Here is a 24,454-nt window from a genome sequence, read left to right as displayed (position 1 = left end):
CTTCAGCTGTACAAAATACAGTGATTTCAGGATATAAGGGTCTACTCCTCTGACTTCTTCAGCTGTACAAAATACAGTGATTTCAGGATATAAGGGTCTACTCCTCTGACTTCTTCAGCTGTACAAAATACAGTGATTTCAGGATATAAGGGTCTACTCCTCTGACTTCTTCAGCTGTACAAAATACAGTGATTTCAGGATATAAGGGTCTACTCCTCTGACTTCTTCAGCTGTACAAAATACAGTGATTTCAGGATATAAGGGTCTACTCCTCTGACTTCTTCAGCTGTACAAAACACAGTGATTTCAGGATATAAGGGTCTACTCCTCTGACTTCTTCAGCTGTACAAAATACAGTGATTTCAGGATATAAGGGTCTACTCCTCTGACTTCTTCAGCTGTACAAAACACAGTGATTTCAGGATATAAGGGTCTACTCCTCTGACTTCTTCAGCTGTACAAAATACAGTGATTTCAGGATATAAGGGTCTACTCCTCTGACTTCTTCAGCTGTACAAAATACAGTGATTTCAGGATATAAGAGTCTACTCCTCTGACTTCTTCAGCTGTACAAAATACAGTGATTTCAGGATATAAGAGTCTACTCCTCTGACTTCTTCAGCTGTACAAAATACAGTGATTTCAGGATATAAGGGTCTACTCCTCTGACTTCTTCAGCTGTACAAAATACAGTGATTTCAGGATATAAGGGTCTACTTCTCTGACTTCTTCAGCTGTACAAAATACAGTGATTTCAGGATATAAGGGTCTACTCCTCTGACTTCTGCAGCTGTACAAAATACAGTGATTTCAGGATATAAGGGTCTACTTCTCTGACTTCTTCAGCTGTACAAAATACAGTGATTTCAGGATATAAGGGTCTACTCCTCTGACTTCTGCAGCTGTACAAAATACAGTGATTTCAGGATATAAGGGTCTACTCCTCTGACTTCTTCAGCTGTACAAAATACAGTGATTTCAGGATATAAGGGTCTACTCCTCTGACTTCTTCAGCTGTACAAAATACAGTGATTTCAGGATATAAGGGTCTACTTCTCTGACTTCTTCAGCTGTACAAAATACAGTGATTTCAGGATATACGGGTCTACTCCTCTGACTTCTTCAGCTGTACAAAATACAGTGATTTCAGGATATAAGGGTCTACTCCTCTGACTTCTTCAGCTGTACAGAATACAGTGATTTCAGGATATAAGGGTCTACTTCTCTGACTTCTTCAGCCGTACAAAATACAGTGATTTCAGGATATAAGGGTCTACTCCTCTGACTTCTTCAGCTGTACAGAATACAGTGATTTCAGGATATAAGGGTCTACTTCTCTGACTTCTTCAGCTGTACAGAATACAGTGATTTCAGGATATAAGGGTCTACTTCTCTGACTTCTTCAGCCGTACAAAATACAGTGATTTCAGGATATAAGGGTCTACTTCTCTGACTTCTTCAGCTGTACAAAATACAGTGATTTCAGGATATAAGAGTCTACTTCTCTGACTTCTTCAGCCGTACAAAATACAGTGCAGTATTATTACCAAATACATGACAACTTCTTTAGATAGCCAGAGCACTTTCGACGTCTATGCAACAATAATCTTTTTTTTACAGCAACTTGCCATATCATCCATATGCCTGTCAAACTATAGGCCTACTGTACTTCAAATGAGTGAGAGGCACAACAGTGGAGGGAGCTCACTTCTCTCTGCCTCCATTTTGTGTCGCTACACTGTTACTATCAACTATCATGCATAAGATCTGGTCATCGCAGATCCCGATTCCCGAGACTTTCCAAGGCCAGTGAGTCGATGTGTTTCCTCCAACTGTGCCTTGGTCTCCTTCCAGTGGGACGTGGTCCTTGGTCTGCCCCGGGGCCTCCTCCCAGTGGTGGGACGTGCCTCGAGGACCTCCCTAGGGAGACCTAGACCTATACTTAAAACATGTGACATATGAATTGTGTCCGAGCTCTGGACTCACCTCTCATGTTGTGCAGGAAGTTGTATGTGGTTCCCCAGTGGTGGATTATAGTGGGTTTCATCAAACCCGCAAATATATTCCCTGAAATGTGACAGAGGGTGTGAGTAGGTGGTATTGACAGATAGACAGATAGATAGATAGATGGACGGACTGACTGATGATAATATGATAGACGGAGTAAGACATTCTATGATTTTCTAGAAAGTTTAGTTCTGAATCGCTGGTAAAGGTCAGCTATAGACGGTGTTTTAACTCTGGCGTATGCAAAGGAAAACATAATGTCATTTAGATCATAGATCATATTATGTAGACATATACAGTAGCATTCTATTGTGTTTACTTACGTTTCATTGTACAGATATTCTACTGTTAGACGGATGTTAAGTTCTTATAGCTTACTTTAAGTAAGCTCATCAAGGATCTTAATAAGATCCTGCATGCATGCGAGAGAGAGAGAGAGAGAGAGAGAGAGAGAGAGAGAGAGAGAGAGAGAGAGTGAGAGAGAGAGAGAGAGTAAATGCTCAAATGACCAACCAAGCAAGGAAAGCATGCTGTCCTTCACTGCTGACCACACATCTGATGATGATGATTCAGCATAAATGCTGCCGCACAGGCCTGCCAACAGAGCAATTAACACAGAGTTCAAACGTAATGCTTTGGAAGAAACAAACCAACAGAACGGAAGTGGACTGACTGACCGTGCATGGTGGAGTCTCACCTTGGACGTAGAGCATGTCCATCTCTGGCTGCTCCTTTATCAACGTCCCGCGGTCAAACTTACTCCCAAAGTATTTCTGGTCCACGAAGGCCCCGCTGAGAGAGTACCCCGCCTCATGGGGGGTCATCTCAACCCACACGTCTGTCAAGGAAACACAGTCAGTCATGCTCTGAAGCAGTTCAATGTGATTTTGTACTTAAAAAAAACAACACACAACACAGAACACAGATTGAAAGAGGATAATTGAAGCTTGCAAATGTTGGTGTTGGAGTTTAACGTTGTTTAATACATGCAGATCGGACTCTTCTGTTTGGATGAATGTGCTGTCAATGGAGGGTGCTGCAGCTCTAGATTCAACCCATCATACAAATAAATATAGTGTTGCAAATTGCGGCTACTCCATATATTGGTATAAAAGGGACATGTACTGACCATTTATCCATTTTAACTGCAACGATGAGCCTGCACAGCAGCACAACCAAGTCTTTCACCCACCTTACTTGTAATTGTAATGTGATGCGACAATAAAGATTGATTCTGATTCGGATTGATTCTAATTCTGATTCTGACAGATACAGAGACATCATGAATGATAGGCCTACTTCATTTACCTTTTAGACTTTTATTTTGTTGTCTGTCTAGGATCTCCTTGTCAATCACAGTGTAGATGGGATAGGGATCCATGTCGTGCTTTCCTCTCTGCTCTGAAAGAACATGTTCATCTATCTGGAAAAAATAAACCCCACAACAAATAATATGGATCAATACTTCCAGTTTTCACTCATGTTCTAACATTTGTACCTCTGCCATAGCTAGAATGTCCGGTGCGGCGCATTCTTTCAAAGAGATCTACCTGCCAGACGAGTAGGATACAAAGGCTGAAAGGCATCGATTTACATTCCAATGGGTGATTGAGGGTCGCGCTATACCGCAACGCCGGCCAATAATGCAACTTTGCCACTAACTACAGTGTGGAAATATAGTGGCCCGGCCTCTCCATCGTCAAAGTTTCCCACCCCTGGTGTAAAGGATTGTCTGACCTCTTTCACGTAGGTGGTGACTACATTTGCAGCCCAGCTGTGTGCTAGATTGAAGTTGTCGTATTGGTCCCATGTCTCAGGATACCGCAACAACACTCCAAAGCCATCCAACCTTTGAACTATTTCCTTGGTCACAGGCTTCGGATCGGAGGACCAGTTGGGATATTCGTATAAGGAGGCCATGCCCCTGCAGATGAGATGAAAGAAAATACATGATTTAATGTATTCCCAGTGGCGGAGAATAGTTCATGATGTACGGTAATTGAAATTGAAAAGTGAATTTACATTTTTTTTCATACTTGAAAACAAGTGCTATATTGAAAGATAAACCCCAAAACCCTAACACAAAACAATATTCTAAATAGTGTTTACATGGATATCAATGCATAACCAGTCAGCTATGAGGTGGGGGGGAAAAGTATTTTAGGCTGTTTTATATCACGGGTCAAATTTGACCCGCTAACCCCAAAAGTGTTTCTATCACAGGTTTCTATCACAATGCAAGGTTTAATACCAAACTGGCCAAATTGTCAAATATGAACACATTGACTGACTGCCATAATTCATTCTTCAGTCACTGCCACAGTCTTTTATGTGCAGACCCTTATTTTGAAGGCCAGCGAGCGGGTCCTGTAGGGCCTAGGACGGAACGCCACCTTCACTTGCACACATGCATTTCATAACTACTGTACTATTTATTTTCTTTCTCTTGTAATCTTTTTTCTTTGTTTCCGTTGTTGTTTTTTATATACATTGTTGTTAGTATTTTATATGTACACTGTGTCTTGTATGCAAGTCTGTTGTGTTGTCCTTATATGTGTGTCTATGTCAGAAAAGAGAAAAACTCAAAAATAAATGATAAAAAAAATAAACATGGGTATAAGCACAAAAAACAAAAAGAAACCCCCTGCTATAGAGGGTCTCTCTCGCTCTCTCTCTCTCTCTCTCTCTCTCTCTCTCTGTAGAGCCTACCAGGTAGATCCAGACACCCCACTCAGGTACATCATACAGTCCAGTAGACCTTGTTTCTTCAGTTCAAGCACAGATCCCAGCAGTCCCACCATGGCTCTCTGTCCTCCTCCAGAGACAATCAGAGCAATGTTGGGAACCTTGTTCTTTCAACAGAAACATCATACATGAAGCACAGCGTTAAAACAAAACAGGTGAAAGGCTCCTACCAGAGTGGAGGGGATGGTGTGTCTCTATCTCTAAATAAAACAGATGGAATGCTCCTACCAGAGTGCAGAGTGCAGGGGATGTTGTGTCTCTATCTCTAAACAAAACAGGTGAAAGGCTCCTACCAGAGTGGAGGGGATGTTGTGTCTCTATCTCTAAACAAAACAGGTGAAAGGCTCCTACCAGAGTGCAGGGGATGTTGTGTCTCTATCTCTAAACAAAACAGGTGAAAGGCTCCTACCAGAGTGCAGGGGATGTTGTGTCTCTATCTCTAAACAAAACAGGTGAAATGCTCCTACCAGAGTGCAGAGTGCAGGGGATGTTGTGTCTTAATGTAAGTCGCTCTGGATTAAGAGCGTCTGCTAAATGCCTAAATTGTAAATTGTAAAATTGTGTCTCTATCTCTAAGTAAAACAAGTGAAAGGCTCCTACCAGAGTGGAGGGGATGTGGAGTTTCTTCAGGCATTGGTGAACTGTGAGTCTTCTTCTGGTGACATGCTCTTTCTCTGCCTCGTTCAGAGTGTGACCGATACGGACCTTGATGTAATGGAGAAAAATATATATATCATTATAATATACACACAAATATATATTGGAGCCGCTACACCAGAGGTTTTCAACCAGTGGTTCGGGGACCACCGGTGGTCCTTGAGGGGGGGGGGGGGTCCAGGTGAATGGTTCCAGCTAAATGATGGAGAGTTGGTAACCAAATGGACCCTTATAAAGCTTTACTCTTGAGAGCCAGCTAACATGAAACCAAATGGACCATTTCACATGCACTCTCAAGAGTTAAATTATTGTTAAACATCTGCATTACTTAATGTACAAGAAGTCTACATGCCATTACAGAATGTATAAGAAGAATTGTTATTTTGATCAACGTTTGCCTGTTATCTCTCCTAACTGTACCAACATCAATACGATATGGACACGAGGACATTATATTCTTTAGTTTTGTGCCACACACCCTGAGCCAAACGGTGTGTGTTGAGTTTCACAGCTGTAATAGCGTGTTGTACCAGAAATATAGAACTGAAGAAATATACTTGACGGAGGAAAACACTGAAGAGTAAATAAAGTCACACCAGGATGCATCAGCTATGGATCAGTACGACACACGTCATGTTACCAGGTTTATTCACATCAGGTTATATACACACAGATAATAGGCACTTCCGGTCTGGGGTTTGTACTTACAATAATAAAATATATATATACATAATAAAGATCATATTCCAACAGTGTGGCTCAAATGTAGAATAAATATGTTTGCAATGAAAAGGGCTGAAAACCACTGCAGTACATGACGTCATGTCTGTGTGGATCTGTTTCATACTTGACGTTTCCACTTGACATGTAATTATTATGTCTAACAAATCAAATCAAAATGTGTCTTTTTTTTTACCAGTTTACAAAATGCATTCCTTGGATGCAACCGCACAAGTCTAGCTGGTTCTGTCTTCATGTAACAGTGTCCTTTGAAAAACCAGATCTAAATCTCTATTAATAGCCATAAGTGTAATACGCACCCACACACGTTTGCTGCAGCTAAGTGGCCCTTTTCCGATAGAGTAACTGAGTAAGACTCAATTATATATTATCCAAAATAATTAGGAGTTTGTGGTTAAGTGCCGTATTGTTGAGGGTAGTGCCCCTCCTATATTTAGTTTAGTTCAATTTAGTTCGATCAATTCAACAGTAGAACATAAATCATTGCCTAAAATATTCACATTTTCTTATAGTTGATGGAAAATGCATAGGCTGAAGCTCAAAGCTTATGGATGCCTATCCTTTGTAGATTTTCTCGAACATAATTTTAAACTCACATAATGAATAATCCCCCTATATAATTATACATTTTCTTTTACATTCACAATCACATACCTTCCATTGTTTGTTAAAACGAACACTCAACATTATTATTATTCAGTATTTGCCCTCGAAAATTCATTCTTATACCGCCAAACATATATCACTCATAAATGCATGCATATATATACATACACCAGTATACAGTATACACAGTAGATCCATCACTTATGTCTCCATTTCTCCAAAAGCCACATCTTGTACCTTTTCTTAAATAGAATTAAATTAAAGAGTGCTGCGAGCACCAAGCTGTTTCATATGTTGCTCCCTTCTTAGTTCACATCTCCCCTCCCTTTCCATGAACCATTTCTGAATATTTCCTGGTAGTATAGTTTATGCCTTGCCTTGTAGATGATTTGTGCCGTTTTAAACTTCACTATGTCCATAAACTTCAATGTGTTAGACCTTATGAATAGTGTGTTTGGGGTTGAAGATTACTTTGGTATTTTCCCAAACCTCCACGCAGTAGGTCAGATATAATAGTTATAGTTTTTTCTTTGACATGGACTGAGTTTAATGTTTGTTTTGTCTGATAATTACGTCATAAAAGATGTATAGCGCCAGTCATTTTTATTTTTAAATACGTAGAACATTGAAATAGACCCTACGTATATGACATCAGGAGGAGTCCATTATTAGTATAAATTTAGGGCTATAGGCCAACGTGTTTTTGGTAAAATAATTATTTTGTCCCTTATGTGTAGAATAAAATAAATAAATGGTATAGTCCTACAATAACAGGGAAGTGACAGTGACAGTATGACAAAACACACAACACGGCATGGTCACCTCTGAAAAACATAATGGACGTAGCAGTGCTCTGTGCAGTGTGCACGCACACATAGCTCCTCATAATAAATGTACTGAACAATCCAGATGCGTCGGAGATCACGTCTAGCATGCTCAGATTCAGCTTTAAACTCATTCAATCTGGAATAGCTTGGAACTGTTAAAAGTTATTTACCAGTGCAAGGAATGGATACCGAGCCTCTTAAGGTACATCAATCTTTTTCTATTATAATTTCCGAACCAACTTTTAGGGATGCCCTGACCCAATTAATGTGGTTCAAACTTAGGCAGGACCAAAAGAACGGAACCGGTTCAACCCCGATTGAAAAGGGGCCTATAGCTGTCTCACCTGGGTCAAGCTGAGGTCCTCAGGAGGGCTGAGGATGGAGCCGCTAGCCAGAGTATACAGCAGAGCAGAGACGGTCATCATCAGAGGAGTGACCTTCATGGCTGCAGCTTGAAGTGGTCCGTGTGTGTGTCTGTGCGTGTGTGTGTGTGGAGCAGGTGGACAGAGGTTATGTCTGTTATGTTATGATGGATCAGATCTGGATCAGATCTGGACATCTGTATATATCAGTCAACCTATTCTCAGCTGTGTCAGGCTGACACACAGGAGGTGTAAGTTGAGACAAAGTGCAATACTGTGGTGACTTGCTTAGTACGTATGATGTTATGTACAGAGTTATTTACTATTGGCCTGTAAAAACTAAGCCTTTGTTAGAATGCTGTCAAACACCCCAGGGTGGTTCGGGGGCAGCTTCTTATCTTGGCTAGTACAGTGACAGCCGACAGGGCCTCCAGACACAGCCTCATTCTGGAGTCGGAGAAATAGGAGAAAATAAATGTGTAGGCTATTGCAAATCGTCTACTTGAGATTATTAATGTTCAAGTGAAACTATTTATAGACTACAAAGTATATTGTGTAATTAGAATTAAAGCTCCTTCCTAGAAGAGAGAAGCAGAATCACCAACGTCTCATGTGCTCTGAGCACTAACAGGTTTACATTCCTACATACTGCCATTTTGACATAATGCCAATCCGACAGGACCATCCACCGTGCGGGGGGGGGAATTAAAAGACTTCAGTGCACTGTAATGCAAGGAATAAATGCATTCGCCATGTATCCGAAGGAAGTCTGATCCAATTACTTTTAGATTTCTCCAGTTTAATCCTGAGTTTAAGTTTTGTTGTGTTCAAGATCTGATTTTAGGCATGTTTAAGCCTCCAGGAAAATCCGTGTTGAGGTTCTTAATCCACTGTTTTTCATTAAAACGTCTTTGTCCTAAAACTGTCCAGTTAGGATTGTGTTGAAGTCCAGCGCATTTTAGAGCTTCAATGCCGTGTGCCATGAAATGTTGCACCAATCTTGTGGTTGTCTTTTTGGCATTGTTAATATATGGGGGGGGGGGGCATAGGTGTCACATCACTTTGAGTCGACCATAAACTCGCCCAAATTTCAAGGTTTATCATCATCAAAGTGCTATATAAGGCTTTCACTTGTCTATTTTAACGTCCTATATGATATGTGACTCAATTCTGTCAATTCAATTCTCTCCAACTTTATAATAAACTGTCGGGCTTGTCGTCTCTCTAGGACTTGGAAAACAAATGGCTTTGAACATTGTCATAACCCGGCCCGTTGGGCCATGATAAATAGAGGAGGACACAGTAGCAGTGTTCAAAATAACAACAATTTATTCACAAAAGGTAACCAATAATTATAAAGATTAAAGAATGCTTACAGAATGTATGAGATGTGGAAGTCGGTAAGATCAGTGGTGTCAGTGTGGATGTGTGGTTAGTATGGTGAATGGGTGTTGGAAGTGTGCAACTCAAACAGCAAAGGGAAACAAACAGAAGGGTTCTGTCATCTGCAGAGGGAACCCGAGAACGGCTGGCAAGCCCTCTTTTATAGAGGTTCCAGGAGCACTGGCCAGGTGCTTCTAATGAGTCTAATGAGGAGTCTCAAGGCCAATCTACAAAGTAGAAAACAGAATTCCAAATTGGAACAAACGTTTCCCTCCCTGCCAATTTAGGACAGGTGGAACAGGTGCGCCTACAGGAGCGGCGTTCCCCCTACTTAAACTGCCTAACCAAAAACCAAACTACCATAAATTATTGCCCTGGTCTTCAGTGGGCCTCCCGAGTTCCCCTGCCAACACTGGGCATCTCAGGGGTACCACCCTATCCCAGCTTGTGTGGGACAGCAATCTATTAAACCCAAAACACAAAGAAAAATCAAACAAACAGATCCCATATGGGGGGGGAACGCCGCTGACCTACGTGGGCGGGGAACACCTCCCCTCAGACGGTCTAGAGACCCACCTGCCACACCTGCCCCAATTACCACAATCAGTGGCAACTATATTGACAGCACAAAACAAATTTTAAATAATTGTATTTAACCAAACTGATAAATCAATTACTCAAAATGTTAAACAAATTGTCCCTCAAATTACTCAAAACAAATTGTCATTCAAAACAAAATTGTTACTCAAACACTACCATGCACCTCCTCAACAATGCCGAGACTGTAAAGTTGCCAATGTAGGCTTCAAACAGTACAGGAAATTACTTTTACCTGTTCGCAGAGTCACAGCCAACCCGAGTTGCTTAAAGTGGCCGCAAGCCCCCAATCTGTCATAACCCGGCCCGTTGGGGCCATGACAAATTGAGGAGGACACAGTAGCAGTGTTCAAAATAACAATAATGTATTCACAAAAGGTAACTAATATTGCAAAGATTAAAGAGAATGCTTAGAGAATGTATGAGATGTGGAAGTCAGTAAGATCAGTGGTGTCAGTGTGGATCGTGTGGATGTGTGGTTAATATGGTGACGGCGTGTTGTATAGTGCAACTCAAACAGCAAGAAAACAAACAGAAGGGTGCTGTCATCTGGAGAGGAACCCCGAGAATGCCTCTTCTTTTATCCACACTTTTCCTGGGCTGTGTGTGCTCCAGTTCCTGTCAATTTGATCTAATGAAAGCCAATGAAACTGGTCAGATGACCAATGATATCCAATGAAATCAACAGGAACTGGAGCACACACAGCCCAGGAAAAGTGTGGATAGAGGTTCCAGGAGCACTGGCCAGGTGCTCCTAATGCACCTAATGAGGTGTCTCAAGTGGGCCGACGCCCGCATGATCTGTGGGAGAAACACACACAGGGCAGTGCACCATATACACAGCAGCAGCATAGGCCCTGCAGGCCAGGCCAATTATGGGGGCCGTGACAACATGAACTTGACCAAGGCATGAATGCGTGTGTAACGACAACTAACTCTGTGTGCCAACTTCTGCCAAGTAAAAGATTTCTTGTCCTTTTCATCCAAGGCTCAGCAACAGAGAAAGCAGAGACTTGGTGTTTTCAGTGTCAACCACTAGAGGGTGCTCATTGCCACCATCTGAATGATCCTTGGTGGCTAGAAGACATACATTACATTTGAACGCAACAAATAGCATAAAAGTGATGTGATGTGATGTGACACAGGTTAATTAGGTCAAACATTGAAAGCCAGAGAGAAGAGATGAGTTTTAACTTAAGTAAAGACTTAAAGGCCTCTAAGGAGTGAGCAGACTAGATATGAAGGGGCAGACAGTTCCAGAGTTTGGGGCCGGCCACTGAAAAGGCACGGCCACCTCTGGACCTGTAATTGGAATTGGGCACAGTCAGGAGCCGCTGGTCAGCTGACCTCATAGTGTGGTACGAGCCCGAGGTGTATTTCCGTAGGATTTTTTTGCTAAAAGTGATTTCTTTGCTTTTTTGGCTTTCATAGGGACCAAACTGTCAGAAAATGATGGGGTTCAAATTTTCCCGACCCCCACCCCTTATTTGGGGGGTCATATATTTTGGGACCTCCCATAATATTACGCCAGACAATTAATGTCCGATTTTCATAATATTAGGGTTGTTTTATAGGTTTTTAAATATCCTGAGTTGATTTATTATTATTATTACACTTTGAAAGTAGCCAGAATAATCTTTTCTGACTTTAGGTTGGGGTCTTTCTTCACCGGGACCCCCCGGACTCATCTCAGTACTCATTACATTCCTCGCTCTGCTCCTGTTCCAGAACAATGTCAAATTAGATAATACTTAAAGCATTAAAAGCTTTTGTAGCTGGGCACTGATTACAAAAATGAGTAGTAGTTAATACAGGGGGTCTTCCACAGGGGGCCGGGACTAGTTTTTCCCCTATTCTTGCACCCATATATACAGATTTGCAAGTATTTCGAATAGTATTAGAATATCTTGCGTTTATGTAAAGTACTTTGATAGTTTATTAGTATTCTACCATTATTGTTGACAGATGTTACTGCAGGTAATAAAGGTATTGCAACTTCTCACTTTGGGCACGCAGAATGTGTCCATTTATTTCACACACTGCACTCACACTAACACACACACACACACACACACACACACACACACACACACACACACACACACACACACACATCCTCTTAAAGAGCCCATGGTCAATTATGCCTACAATACATTATTTGCAGGATCTATTCATCTTCGTCATCATCATCTTGAATGTCCTCCCTAATAGTGTTGGGACCGTACCCAAGCCTCTATGCCCTATGTTCCCTCAGCCCTATGTTCCCTCAGGCCTATGTTCCCTCAGCCCTATATGTTCCCTCAGCCCTATATGTTCCCTCAGCCCTATGTTCCCTCATTCCAAAACAGAGGGGGGGGGGGGGGGGGGGGCTGTAAGGCATCGATTATACTATAATGCTACCCATACAGTAGTTCACCCTGCAGCAACAGAACACATTACAGATACCAAGTTACAGCAATGACACTACTGCATGGGATCTAGTCTATCTACTTTGTTATAGCAAATGCTCCACAACAACACAGTGAAACAGTGAACAGTGAAACATTCCTTAAACAGTACTTAATTATCTGTTTTGAATCTCAGGTATGTTTCCATTGCATGTCTCATAAGTCATCAACCTAGAGTACACACCTTAATGAACTGACACCAACTATTTAAGCTACGTTGACAAACACAAAACTAGTTTAGCTTGTAGAACATCCTGTCTCCTCATGTCCCCAAGTAACACTGTCCTCTGAAAGGCCATCTGCAATAACCTAATATTAAGTATACTGCGCACCCATTCACCTTTGCAGCTAAGTGTCCCTTTCTCGGACTGCAACTGTAGCCTACTTACTGTATAAGACGGAAGACCCATTTATTGAAATCCCAAACATGGAATATACTTGGACCATGCATTATGCCACATATAATGCCTGTCTGGACGGCCACCTGCCAGTATACAGTGGATAACTTCCCAGTCTTTCTGGGTAAGTTGGGTGACTATATAGCTATTTTTACCCTGAAATCCCAATTTTGGGCCTGTCATTATAGGCTAAGAAGAAAGGACAATTGCTGATCTACAAGGTCACAACATGCCGTAATGTGTTGTGAGCTTGTAGATCGGCTTTTCCCCAAAAATAAGTTTTGATAAATTACTTATTTTAAAATGTGTAGCGCAGTGGAATAGAGTAGACACTATGACACGTCAAGAGTCAATTAGTACTATAGGCTATACATTTGTGTTCTGGTAATATCATTGATCACTTGTTTTGCATGTCCGTGGCAAAAATAAAATATTAATGGAAATGTCCATCACATTCACAAGCTGGCAAAGTGATTTCCCCGGGTGCAGATAGCTGCTGTATTATCATGGTTATTGGTGGTGGTGGCAATATTAATAATTTTAGTCTGAATATATCAAATCCTGTTTTGAGGATCACACAAGAATAGCATCACTTTATGGACAAAATAACACCCAAAAGGGTTCATAATTTCAGTCTGCTTGAGGTGTAATGCAGCTTTAAACAAAATAGACAGTGGCACTGGTACATATCTGAACTCATCTTCTCACAGTGCGTGTCAACCACATAGCCGACATTTCTCAGCTTCAATGATGTTTTTCATATACCAATCGTTGCATAGAAGCATCATGGTTTTGTTATGCGTACACACCCATGGTACTGTGCCAAGAGAACTCACAAATCAAACGCACGTACAGTACACGCAGTCAAGTTGTCTACAGTCTACCGATGTTAACCATCTCAAACCCACACCCTAACCTCCCACGGGGAAGCACACCTAAACTGCGGTCATCCTGTTCAAGAGCGTTCATTTGGGCAAGATAGTCGAGCATATTTAAGGAGATCACGAGCAAAGAAATACTTGATGAGTTCCTCTAAGGATGACAAGTAGCCCTCCCAGTCACCTGACCGACAACAGAAAGACAAAGAGAAAAGAGAAAGACAGCAGCAGCCTGGCTGATCTTGGCTGATCTTTATTTAGCAGCAATATTTGCTACACTTGGGTCTGAGGCACCTTACTTTGAAAATAGCTGATCTACAAGCTCAAACTACAACCTTGTAGATCAGCTATTGTTGGCTAAAGTTCTCCTTGGAAAAGGGATGCTATGGTTCAAGTGGTTTAATGTAAAAAAAAGAAAAAAAGTTCCTATCCCACAATGATTTGGTGGGCCCCTGTATAGTAACTCTGAGGACCCCCTAGGGGTCATGGGCCCCCTGTGGAAGACCCCTTGTATTGGCTACTACCATTTTTTTTATATCAGAGCCCAGCTACAAATACTTTTATGCTTCATTTATGATCTAATTTGACAATATTCTGGAGCAGGAGCAGAGCGAGGAATGTAATGAGAACTGGAATAGGCCCAGGGGTCAGTCCGGGAGGTCCCAGGTGAGGAAACACCCCTACCAAAAGTAAAAAAAGATTCTTCTGATCACTTAAAAAGTTTAAGAAATCAACTCAGAATGTTTTAAAACATACAAAATAATTCTAATATTATGAAAATCGGACATTAACTGGCTGGCATACTGTTCTGGGAGGTCCCAAATAGATGACCCCCCCAGAAACGGGGTGGGGGTCGGGAAAATTTGAACCCCATCATTTTCTCATAGTTTGGACTCAATTTTAGCACAAAAATCCTACGGGAGCTGTTTTTTTGACGCCTCGTACCACACTATCAGGGGCCTGGATGGGGTGTATGGATCCATGAGTACCGATAGATACAGGGGGGCCAAACCGTTGAGGGAGGCAAGGACGGGAGTGATATGATCACGCCTCCTCATACCAGTGAGTAGGCGAGCGGCGGCATTTTGGACAAGATGCAGACGTCTGAGGGTGGACTGGTCCATGCCTACATATAGCGCATTACAATGGGCTCTGCTCTATGCAATGAGGGACGCTGAGGACTACTGGGGAAACTGGATGACGGGGGCTTCATTTCTGCATTGCATTTTAGGACCTTTTTCTATTGACGGCCTTCCGAATCTCCTCCAGCAGCTTGGGCTTGGTGTTGATCACATTGGCGGCGGCTCTGTCCATCAGCTCTTTGATCCTTGCGGGACACAGCGGTCCTTGATAGGTCCTGTATCTATGTCTCAGCTTCTCAATATCACAGTCATCGGACACTGATGAGGAGACAATATAGAAACGCAAATACTGTAGTATTATTGTTTTGAATTCACACTGGCTAAATGTTGACAGTTTTCTGTTGTTAGTTTTAAAAATGACTTTGGTTTTCTGTGTAGCACCTTGTTTTGAGGATTATAGTAGGCTATAATGTAAAACATATATATTTGAAGCTTTCGGTAACTCATACATTTTGAAAAGTTAGAAAGTTGTTGGACACAGGCACGCATATCTAATGTGCACAGGTGTGTGTGTGTGTGTGTGTGTGTGTGTGTGTATGTGTGTGTGTGTGTGTGTGTGTGTGTGTGTGCACGTGTGTTCATCGAGCATTTCAAATGTATTTTCCGATTGAATGAGTCACTCTTTACTTGTCTGAGGAGATCTATACCTTTATTCCTCTAATTAAGGTCTACTAAATGATTTCTTTTTTAAAAACGAATTAGTTAACATGAACAAATACTGTATGGTAACTTTTAAATCAGTAGCCTATGCTCTTTCAACAACTATATTGCTGCTGTTGGCCATATTTCTCCATATTTCAACATTGTTATAATTCGTTAATCTTTACACAATGTATGTTCATGTACAAATTGTGCAAACGGAACAGTTACCGTGACAGTTCACCCTGTTGAACAGAGGCATGTGGATCACTGTCGGGGTGTTGTCGTCTCCTGGAAACACGTAGATGTCCTTTGGGTTTTCTCTGTCCTTTTCTGGAAATTCAACGTGTGGGAAAGCTCTATCCATATCCTTGGACAACTTATAAGCATCTTCAATTGTCTGTAAAAATTATAAACACAATGGCTTGATTATAATATATTAGGACTAGGGATGTCCCTTTTTTTTGCTCCCGATCAGATTCCGATCATTAGATTTTTTCCTGATCAGATATTTATACGGAAGAGCTGTCATTAGTAAAATATAAAGTGGAAGTGGAGCCTCCTCCCCACTTCCGTTTCGTCTTTACAGTCGCGCAAATGTATCCTAATATAAATAGAAATCGTCTAAGCATATATAGCTTACTGCTTAGCATAAAAGTAATCTTAAGATTAAGTAAGCTTAATATATTTAAATATATTTTCGTGAACGGAAATGCCAGCTTCCTTACTCAGATTTCGGGAAGTGTAGTTCCAGACTCTATATAGTATTTGGAGATTGTGGAATAGTTCTCCGCCTACCTTCATAGGGTCTCCTTCGCTGAAGTCGAGGGAGATGATGAGGTCGACGTTCCTCTCTGGTCTGAGGACGGAGAAGTAGGGAGCGTTGAGCAGCAGTCCAGCGTCGATATAGTCCCTTGTTCCTGATTTCAGGATACAAGGGTCTACTCCTCTGACTTCTTCAGCTGTACAAAATACAGTGATTTCAGGATAAGAGTCTACCTCTGACTTCTTCAGCCGTACAAAAATTATGGCTCTGAGACATGGACACTTTCAAAGAATTTAGAGAAACGGCTGGATGTCATTCACCCCCGCCTTCTAATGAGAGTGCAAAACATCTATCTTGTAATCGACTCATCGATAGACTCATCGACTAACATACGGCAACCTTCCCCGTGTTTCTTCACTACAGAAGAACACAGTTTGCCGGCCACTGCTACAGAGCTGATCATGAGGTTATATCCTCAGTCCTGCCTCAGAGCAGACCAGAGGTAGAAAACGGTCGTTGCCTGATGTCCAGGAACTGGGGATGGCAATGAAGGAACGTGGGAAGTCTGGCGTGGCATTGTGAAATCCATGATCTCGACCGCGGTCGAAAAATGATGATGATGTTACTATCAAATAAAAGCTACAAGGGGCCCCAAAACATTCAAATATTTAGTATATTTTCAATATGCAATAAAAATGTTTGTTTAGTTTTTAACACATATTATGATGCCCATGACTATTGTGTACGTCATACTGTATGGTCACTGGTCAGTGTGGCCATGACTTAATAATACAAGTGTGAACGATATCTGTAAGTTGACCCCACAACTGAATTAAGGTGTGCATGTGTGTACAAGATCTGCATGTCACAAGATAAGTTGTTGATAAGTTGTGCATCACTGTAAGCACAATATATATGCAAGAACACATACAGGAATGTCAGTATTGTACTTCAATCCATCCATCCATCTTCAGCCGCTTATCCGTAGTCAGGTCGCGGGAGCAACAGCACCACCAGAGTGTTCCAGACATCCCTCTCCAGAGCAACATTAGTGTTAGTTCATATGAATTGTGTCCGAGCTCTGGACTCACCTCTCATGTTGTGCAGGAAGTTGTATGTGGTTCCCCAGGAGAAAGTGGGTTTCATCAAACCCGCAAACATATTCCCTGAAATGTGACATAGAGATAAATAGGCAAAGACGTTTAGGGATAAGGGGTTTAGGGGTGACGAAAATGGATCCTGATGCGTGCGTGAGAGAGAGAGAGAGAGAGAGAGAGAGAGAGAGAGAGAGAGAGAGAGAGAGAGAGAGAGAGAGAGAGAGAGAGAAAATGCCCAAATGACCAACCAAGTAAGCAAAGCATGTTCTGCTTCACTACTGACCACGCAGCTGATGGCGATAATTCAGCGGCTTTGCTGCCGCACAGGCCTGCCAACAGAGCAATTCACACAGAATTCAAATGCAATGCTTTGGAAGAAACAAACCAACAGAACGGAAGTGGACCGACCGACCGTGCATGGTGGAGTCTCACCTTGGACGTAGAGCATGTCCATCTCTGGCTGCTCCTTTATCAACGTCCCGTGGTCAAACTTACTCCCAAAGTATTTCTGGTCCACGAAGGCCCCGGAGAGAGAGTACCCCGCCTCATGGGGGGTCATCTCAACCCACACGTCTGTCAAGGAAACACGGTCAGTCAGGCTCTGAAGCAGTTCAATGTGATTTTGCATCAATACATCATTATTGAATTCATAGTTTTGTTCAAAACTAAGAAAATAAAAAGAACAACCCTATGTCTTAAGGCAGGGAGGTCGCCATGACTCAGCCATAACCACAGAGGCCTAAAAAGTTCCAAATACAGCCACGCCCACATATGGAGCGTCGTCTAACCTCAAGCAATGTGTCGTCATGGCATCAGCCTCAAACAAATCAGTCAGCTCCATATATGGGCATAAAGGGGACATGGACTGACAGATACAGAGATCTCCATATAACGCATTTTCAATACTAGATTATGCCCAGCTTTGTGTGTTTGCACCACAGAAATGAATCGATTGGCTGAGCACGGAATGTGATGTATGATGATGTATGTAACGATAAGAGCGCCCCTCACTTCACAAGTGTGATTTGTTTAAATAGGTTGAATCTAGAGTTGCAACACCCTCCATTGACAGCCCATTCATCCAAATAGAAAAGTCTGATCTGAAATGACGTTGTTTAAAGAAGTGTTTGTTTCATAAAAATCCATATTAGACGTGTAATGAGTTACTTTCTGCTGAGAAATTCCGTGCAGGTAATAAACAAAGTGTTGGAGTATGGAAGTCTGCACTCAGTGGCATTGAGGGTGCTGAACTGCTTTTGGTTAGACATACCATTGGTCCGATATCTCAAACCCTCACCCTAACCCTAACCTCCCACGGGGCAGCACACCTAAACCTAACCTATTTCTGATTCTGACAGATACAGAGATATCGATCCATATCACAGCCCAACACAGATCAATGATACTTAATTTACCCTTTAGAGTTTTCTTTCGTCGTCCGTCTAGGATCTCCTTGTCAATCACAGTGTAGATGGGATAGGGATCCATGTCGTGCTTTCCTCTCTGCTCTGAAAGAACATGTTCATCTATCTGGAAAAAATAAACCCCACAACAAATAATATGGATCAATACTTCCAGTTGGATGGATCAATACCCCCTGTATCTGTATGGAGTTTCAATAGTATTTGGATAGCCTGCTGAAAAAACAGAAACGCCTAAACAACAGTGATTATTGAAGTAGTTTTCAGCTAGCATACAGTAGGCTTATACTATGTATTATGTTGTATTTAGCTCTGCATGGTCCATAGCTCTAATGCAACCTGCATTAGAGCTATGGAACTGTTCTTTTCGTACGCTCGCATAAATGCAGACCAGCCTCTCGTCTCGTCTGTATCGTAAATATAAAATAGTTTTACCTACTCGCCAAAGTGGAGTAACGTAACGTAATGTATTTAATTTCCAGTGTAAAAACAATCCCTTTCTGGCCAAAAAGTGCATTTTTTACATGTTGTTCCTTAGTGTGTCCACTAAGGAAAGTATACAGTAGGCTTTCTACGTAATTACACAAATCGCCTTTGTATTGGCGAGTAGGTAAAACGTTTTATTTTTAATATATTTTTCCGCTACAGAGGAGATCGAGGCTGGTCTGCGTTTCATGTGACGGCTATTAGCAAAGAGTGGCAGCAGAGCCTTAACCCATTCTGACCTGAGATCAGATTCATACGAGGTTTCCACTGGACACACACTGGTCTGATTAACCCATTCTGACCTGAGATCAGATTCTAAAAAATGTCAGTCGTTCTTTCGATTTTTCTAAAATAGCAGACCTACAAGCTCATAGTGCGCCACTCGGTGGCGCACTATGAGCTTGTAGATCTGCTATTTTTCAATAGCTAAAGCATAACATGATGCTAACACCAAAAATGGGTTCCCGTTCAGAATGGGTTAATGCAACAGCCGCAAGTTGCATTTACAACTATGCTGTATTAAGATATGGTTTTCTGTGTAAATGCTTGGTCTGACCTCTTTCACGAAGGTGGTGACTACGTGTGCAGCCCAGCCGTGTGCTTGATTGAAGTTGTCGTATTGGGCCCATGTCCCGGGATACCGCAACAACACGCCGCAACCATCCAGCCTTTGAACTGTTTCCTCGATCACAGGCTTCGGATCGGAGGACCAGTTGGGGTATTTGTATAAGGAGGCCATGCCCCTGTAGATGAGATGATGAAAGAAAATACATGATTTCATGTATTCCCAGTGGCGGACAGAATAGTTCATCATGTACGGTAATTGTAATTGAAAAACTTGAAAACTAGTGCTATATATTGAAAGATGAATCCCTAAACCTAACACAAAACAATATTTTAAACATGCAGTGTTTTACATGGATATATCAATGCATAACAAGTCAGCTATGAGGTGGGGGGGGGGGGGGGGATCTATATGAAAATGTAGTTTGAGTATTCTATAGGCTAATTTATATCACAGGGAAAATTTGACCCGCTAAGCGCTAACCACAAATGTGTTAACATGGGTTTCTATCACAATGCAAGGCTTAACACCAAATTGGCCAAATTGTCAAATATGATGAACACATTGACTGCCATAATTAATTATCCAGTCACTGCCACAGTCTTTTATGTGCAGACCCTTATTTTGAAGGCCAACATACGGATCCTGTGGCCTACCAGGTAGATCCAGACACTCCACTCAGGTACATCATACAGTGTGTGTGTGTGTGTGTGTGTGTGTGTGTGTGTGTGTGTGTGTGTGTGTGTGTGTGTGTGTGTGTGTGTGTGTGTGTGTGTGTGTGTGTACCAGGTAGATCCAGACACCCCACTCAGGTACATCATACAGTGTGTGTGTGTGTGTGTGTGTGTGTGTGTGTGTGTGTGTGTGTGTACCAGGTAGATCCAGACACTCCACTCAGGTACATCATGCAGTGTGTGTGTGTGTGTGTGTGTGTGTGTGTGTGTGTGTGTGTGTGTGTGTGTGTGTGTGTGTGTGTGTGTGTGTGTGTGTGTGTGTGTGTGTGTGTGTACCAGGTAGATCCAGACACCCCACTCAGGTACATCATACAGTGTGTGTGTGTGTGTGTGTGTGTGTGTGTGTGTGTGTGTGTACCAGGTAGATCCAGACACTCCACTCAGGTACATCATACAGTCCAGTAGACCTTGTTTCTTCAGTTCAAGCACAGATCCCAGCAGTCCCACCATGGCTCTCTGTCCTCCTCCAGAGACAATCAGAGCAATGTTGGGAACCTTGTTCTTTCAACAGAAACATCATACATGAAGCACAGTGTTAAAACAAAACGGGTGAAAGGCTCCTACCAGAGTGGAGGGGATGTGAAGTTTCTATCTCTAAATAAAACAGGTGAAAGGCTCCTACCAGAGTGCAGAGTGCAGGGGATGTTGTGTCTCTATCTCTAAACAAAACAGGTGAAAGGCTCCTACCAGAGTGCAGAGTGCAGGGGATGTTGTGTCTCTATCTCTAAACAAAACAGGTGAAAGGCTCCTACCAGAGTGCAGAGTGCAGGGGATGTTGTGTCTCTATCTCTAAACAAAACAGGTGAAAGGCTCCTACCAGAGTGCAGAGTGCAGGGGATGTTGTGTCTCTATCTCTAAACAAAACAGGTGAAAGGCTCCTACCAGAGTGGAGGGGATGTTGTGTCTCTATCTCTAAACAAAACAGGTGAAAGGCTCCTACCAGAGTGCAGAGTGCAGGGGATGTTGTGTCTCTATCTCTAAACAAAACAGGTGAAAGGCTCCTACCAGAGTGCAGAGTGCAGAGGATGTTGTGTCTCCATCTCTAAACAAAACAGGTGAAAGGCTCCTACCAGAGTGCAGAGTGCAGGGGATGTTGTGTCTCTATCTCTAAACAAAACAGGTGAAAGGCTCCTACCAGAGTGCAGAGTGCAGGGGATGTTGTGTCTCCATCTCTAAACAAAACAGGTGAAAGGCTCCTACCAGAGTGCAGAGTGCAGAGGATGTTGTGTCTCCATCTCTAAACAAAACAGGTGAAAGGCTCCTACCAGAGTGCAGAGTGCAGGGGATGTTGTGTCTCTATCTCTAAATAAAACAGGTGAAAGGCTCCTACCAGAGTGCAGAGTGCAGGGGATGTTGTGTCTCCATCTCTAAACAAAACAGGTGAAAGGCTCCTACCAGAGTGCAGAGTGCAGGGGATGTTGTGTCTCCATCTCTAAATAAAACAGGTGAAAGGCTCCTACCAGAGTGCAGAGTGCAGGGGATGTTGTGTCTCTATCTCTAAATAAAACAGGTGAAAGGCTCCTACCAGAGTGCAGAGTGCAGGGGATGTTGTGTCTCTATCTCTAAATAAAACAGGTGAAAGGCTCCTACCAGAGTGCAGAGTGCAGGGGATGTTGTGTCTCTATCTCTAAATAAAACAGGTGAAAGGCTCCTACCAGAGTGGAGGGGATGTGGAGTTTCTATCTCTAAACAAAACAGGTGAAATGCTTGTACCAGAATGAAGGGGATGTTGAATTTCTATCTCTAAATAAAACAGGTGAAATGCTCCTACCACAGTGCAGGGGATGTTGTGTCGCTATCTCTAAACAAAACAGGTGAAATGCTCCTACCACAGTGGAGGGGATATTTCTATCTCTAAATAAAACTGGTTAAATGCTCCTGAGTGCAGGGGATGTTGTGTCTCTATCAGGGGGGCAATGAAGCCAATAGTGTCTGAAGCCAGTAGGACATCCTGACTTCCTGAAAGTTCATATAATGGCCTGTTGTGGCGCTGTCACTGGGCCCAAAAAAAAACAACATGTACAGTATAACAGAGTAAATGCTCGTACCAGAGTGGAGGGGATGTGGAGTTTCTTCAGGCATTGGTGAACTGTGAGTCTTCTTCTGGTGACATGCTCTTTCTCTGCCTCGTTCAGAGTGTGACCGATACGGACCTTGATGTAATGGAGAAAAAATTATATACATATAGTCAGTATTATATATCATTATATACACACAAATATATATTGGAGCCGCTACACCAGAGGTTTCAGTGGTTCAGGGACCACCAGTGGCTCAAGAGTTACATTATTGCATTACTTAATTTACAAGACAAGAAGTCTACACAATCAGAGAAAGTATGAGAAGAATTTTATTTTGATCAAAGTTTGCCTGTTATCTCTCGTAATGGCACCAACATCAATACAGCGTGGACATGAAGACATATTATATTCTATCGTTTTTTGGGGTCTGCAAGGCTCATCAAGTCTCATCAAACGGTGTGGCTCAAAGTGCAGAGTCATTTATAAATAATGGGCTTTGCCATGAAAAGGGCTGAAAACCAAAGCAAAGCAAAGTTCTTTGTTTACCCAGGGAAGTGGACTAAGCTTGAGATGCTTGGTTACAGCCACACCCTGCTCATAGAACATTTCATGGTTCAATGCCTTGCTCAAGGGCACTTCAGCGGTGGTAATTTTAATTTTAACGTGCCGGTCCGGGGATTCGATATCAAGACCGCTCCGCAAACCGTTCGGCCACCGCTGCCTCTTAATGTACCACTGCGCTACACGAGCGTCATACAGCTGCTCTCAAACATGTCTGTGTGGATCTGTTTTATCCTTGACATGTAATTATTATGTCTAATAAATCAAATCAAAATGTGTCAAGTGTCTTTTTTTCTATTGTTACAAAATGTGCATGCGGCTTAGATTTACCGTTGCCCAACAGAACAAGTCTGGCTGGTTCTGTCTTCTGGCTTTCTGAAAGCCAGAAATCTCTATTAATAACCATAATTGTAATACACTTATGTGGTTAAGTGCCACATTGCTATATTTAGTTTAGTTTAGTTTATTTCGATCAATTCAACAGTGTAACATAAATCATTACCGAAAATATTCACATTCTCTTATAGTTGATGGAAAAGGCATAGGCTTGAAGCTCAAAGCTTATGGATGCCTATCCTTCGTACATGTACAATTAATTCTTATACCTTCAAACACCTTCAAATCACTCATACATGCATGCATATAGCCTACAGTACACCATACACATATACACACATAGATCCATCACTTATCATGTCTGTATTTCTCCAGTAAATCAAATCAAATAACACATGTTCCGTATGCATACCAAAGATGATAATATGTTAACATATAAATATCATATAACCACCATCTAACCGCAAAATAGTGTGCAGGTTGCATTAAAAAATAATAATTGTATAGTCCTACACTAACAGGGAAGTGACACTGACAATACGACAAGACAAGACAAAACACACAACACGGCATGGTCACCTCTCAAAAGCATAATGGACGTAGCAGTGCACTGCATGTACTGAACAACCCAGATGCATCGGAGATCACGTCTAGCATGCTCAGATTCAGCTTTAAACTCATTCAATCTGGAATAGCTAAAGTTATTTACCAGTGCAGTGCAGTCTCAAGGTACATCCATTTTTTTCTATTATAATTTCCGAACCAACTTTTAGGGATGCCCTAGCTGACCCAATTCATTTGGTTCAAACGTAGGCAGGAGCAAAAGAACGGAACCGGTTCAACCCCGGTGGAAAAGGGGCCTATAGCTGTCTCACCTGGGGCAAGCTGAGGTCCTCAGGAGGGCTGAGGATGGAGCCGCTAGCCAGAGTATACAGCAGAGCAGAGACGGTCATCATCAGAGGAGTGACCTTCATGGCTGCAGCTTGAAGTGGTCCGTGTGTCCGTGTGTGTGTGTCTGTGTGTGAGGAGCAGGTGGAC

The 24,454-nt window shown here is 42.2% G+C and overlaps 2 protein-coding genes across 5 annotated transcripts in view; both read right to left on the bottom strand.

Moving 5' to 3' along the window:
- Positions 1-24,454, bottom strand: part of LOC308332553 (cytosolic phospholipase A2 gamma-like) — a 50,570-nt gene that overhangs the window by 2,562 nt on the left and 23,554 nt on the right. Inside the window, exons 1-8 of one of the 2 annotated variants that reach the window (XM_080788506.1) lie at positions 7,928-8,060; positions 5,353-5,457; positions 4,717-4,859; positions 3,745-3,931; positions 3,316-3,430; positions 2,705-2,845; positions 2,521-2,601; positions 1,987-2,067 (exon numbers count right to left, since the gene is read on the bottom strand). In XM_080788506.1, coding sequence (XP_080644632.1) covers positions 1,987-2,067; positions 2,521-2,601; positions 2,705-2,845; positions 3,316-3,430; positions 3,745-3,931; positions 4,717-4,859; positions 5,353-5,457; positions 7,928-8,026 — 952 coding nt within the window. In that variant the 5' untranslated portion in view covers positions 8,027-8,060. Of the gene's footprint in view, positions 1-1,986; positions 2,068-2,520; positions 2,602-2,704; positions 2,846-3,315; positions 3,431-3,744; positions 3,932-4,716; positions 4,860-5,352; positions 5,458-7,927; positions 8,061-24,454 lie in introns of those variants that run through there. The other variant, XM_080788507.1, reaches the window with a different exon arrangement.
- On the bottom strand, positions 14,640-24,434 carry LOC308332570 (cytosolic phospholipase A2 gamma-like). 3 transcript variants are annotated; one of them, XM_080788524.1, is made up of 11 exons: positions 24,292-24,434; positions 22,547-22,651; positions 20,857-20,999; positions 19,756-19,942; positions 18,708-18,822; positions 17,725-17,865; positions 17,541-17,621; positions 17,287-17,361; positions 16,228-16,391; positions 15,661-15,829; positions 14,640-15,048 (listed from the first exon to the last, which is right to left on the bottom strand). In XM_080788524.1, exons 1-11 carry the CDS (start codon positions 24,388-24,390, stop codon positions 14,876-14,878), a joined length of 1,452 nt encoding a protein of 483 aa, XP_080644650.1. In that variant the 5' UTR covers positions 24,391-24,434; the 3' UTR covers positions 14,640-14,875. The 3 variants fall into 3 exon arrangements, with proteins under 3 accessions (XP_080644650.1, XP_080644651.1, XP_080644652.1); XM_080788525.1 differs by having other exon boundaries at positions 16,228-16,385; XM_080788526.1 differs by having other exon boundaries at positions 20,857-20,993.

This window comes from Protomyctophum bolini (assembly GCF_963924005.1).
Source record: "Protomyctophum bolini genome assembly, chromosome: 2".
NCBI classification, from domain to species: Eukaryota; Metazoa; Chordata; class Actinopteri; order Myctophiformes; family Myctophidae; genus Protomyctophum; species Protomyctophum bolini.
The sequence above is the reverse complement of the archived record's forward strand: the minus strand, read 5'-3'. Positions and strand labels throughout refer to the sequence as shown.

Bases quoted from the DNA above. Each gene is read 5' to 3' on its own strand.
- LOC308332570 (XM_080788524.1), bottom strand. From the start codon at position 24,390: ATGAAGGTCACTCCTCTGATGATGACCGTCTCTGCTCTGCTGTATACT. The intron at 17,362-17,540 runs GTTGGTCATTTG...GTCACATTTCAG, and splicing joins GAACATGCTTTGCTTACTTG to GGAATATGTTTGCGGGTTTG. The intron at 15,049-15,660 runs GTAACTGTTCCG...TCTCCTCATCAG, and splicing joins CAACAGGGTGAACTGTCACG to TGTCCGATGACTGTGATATT.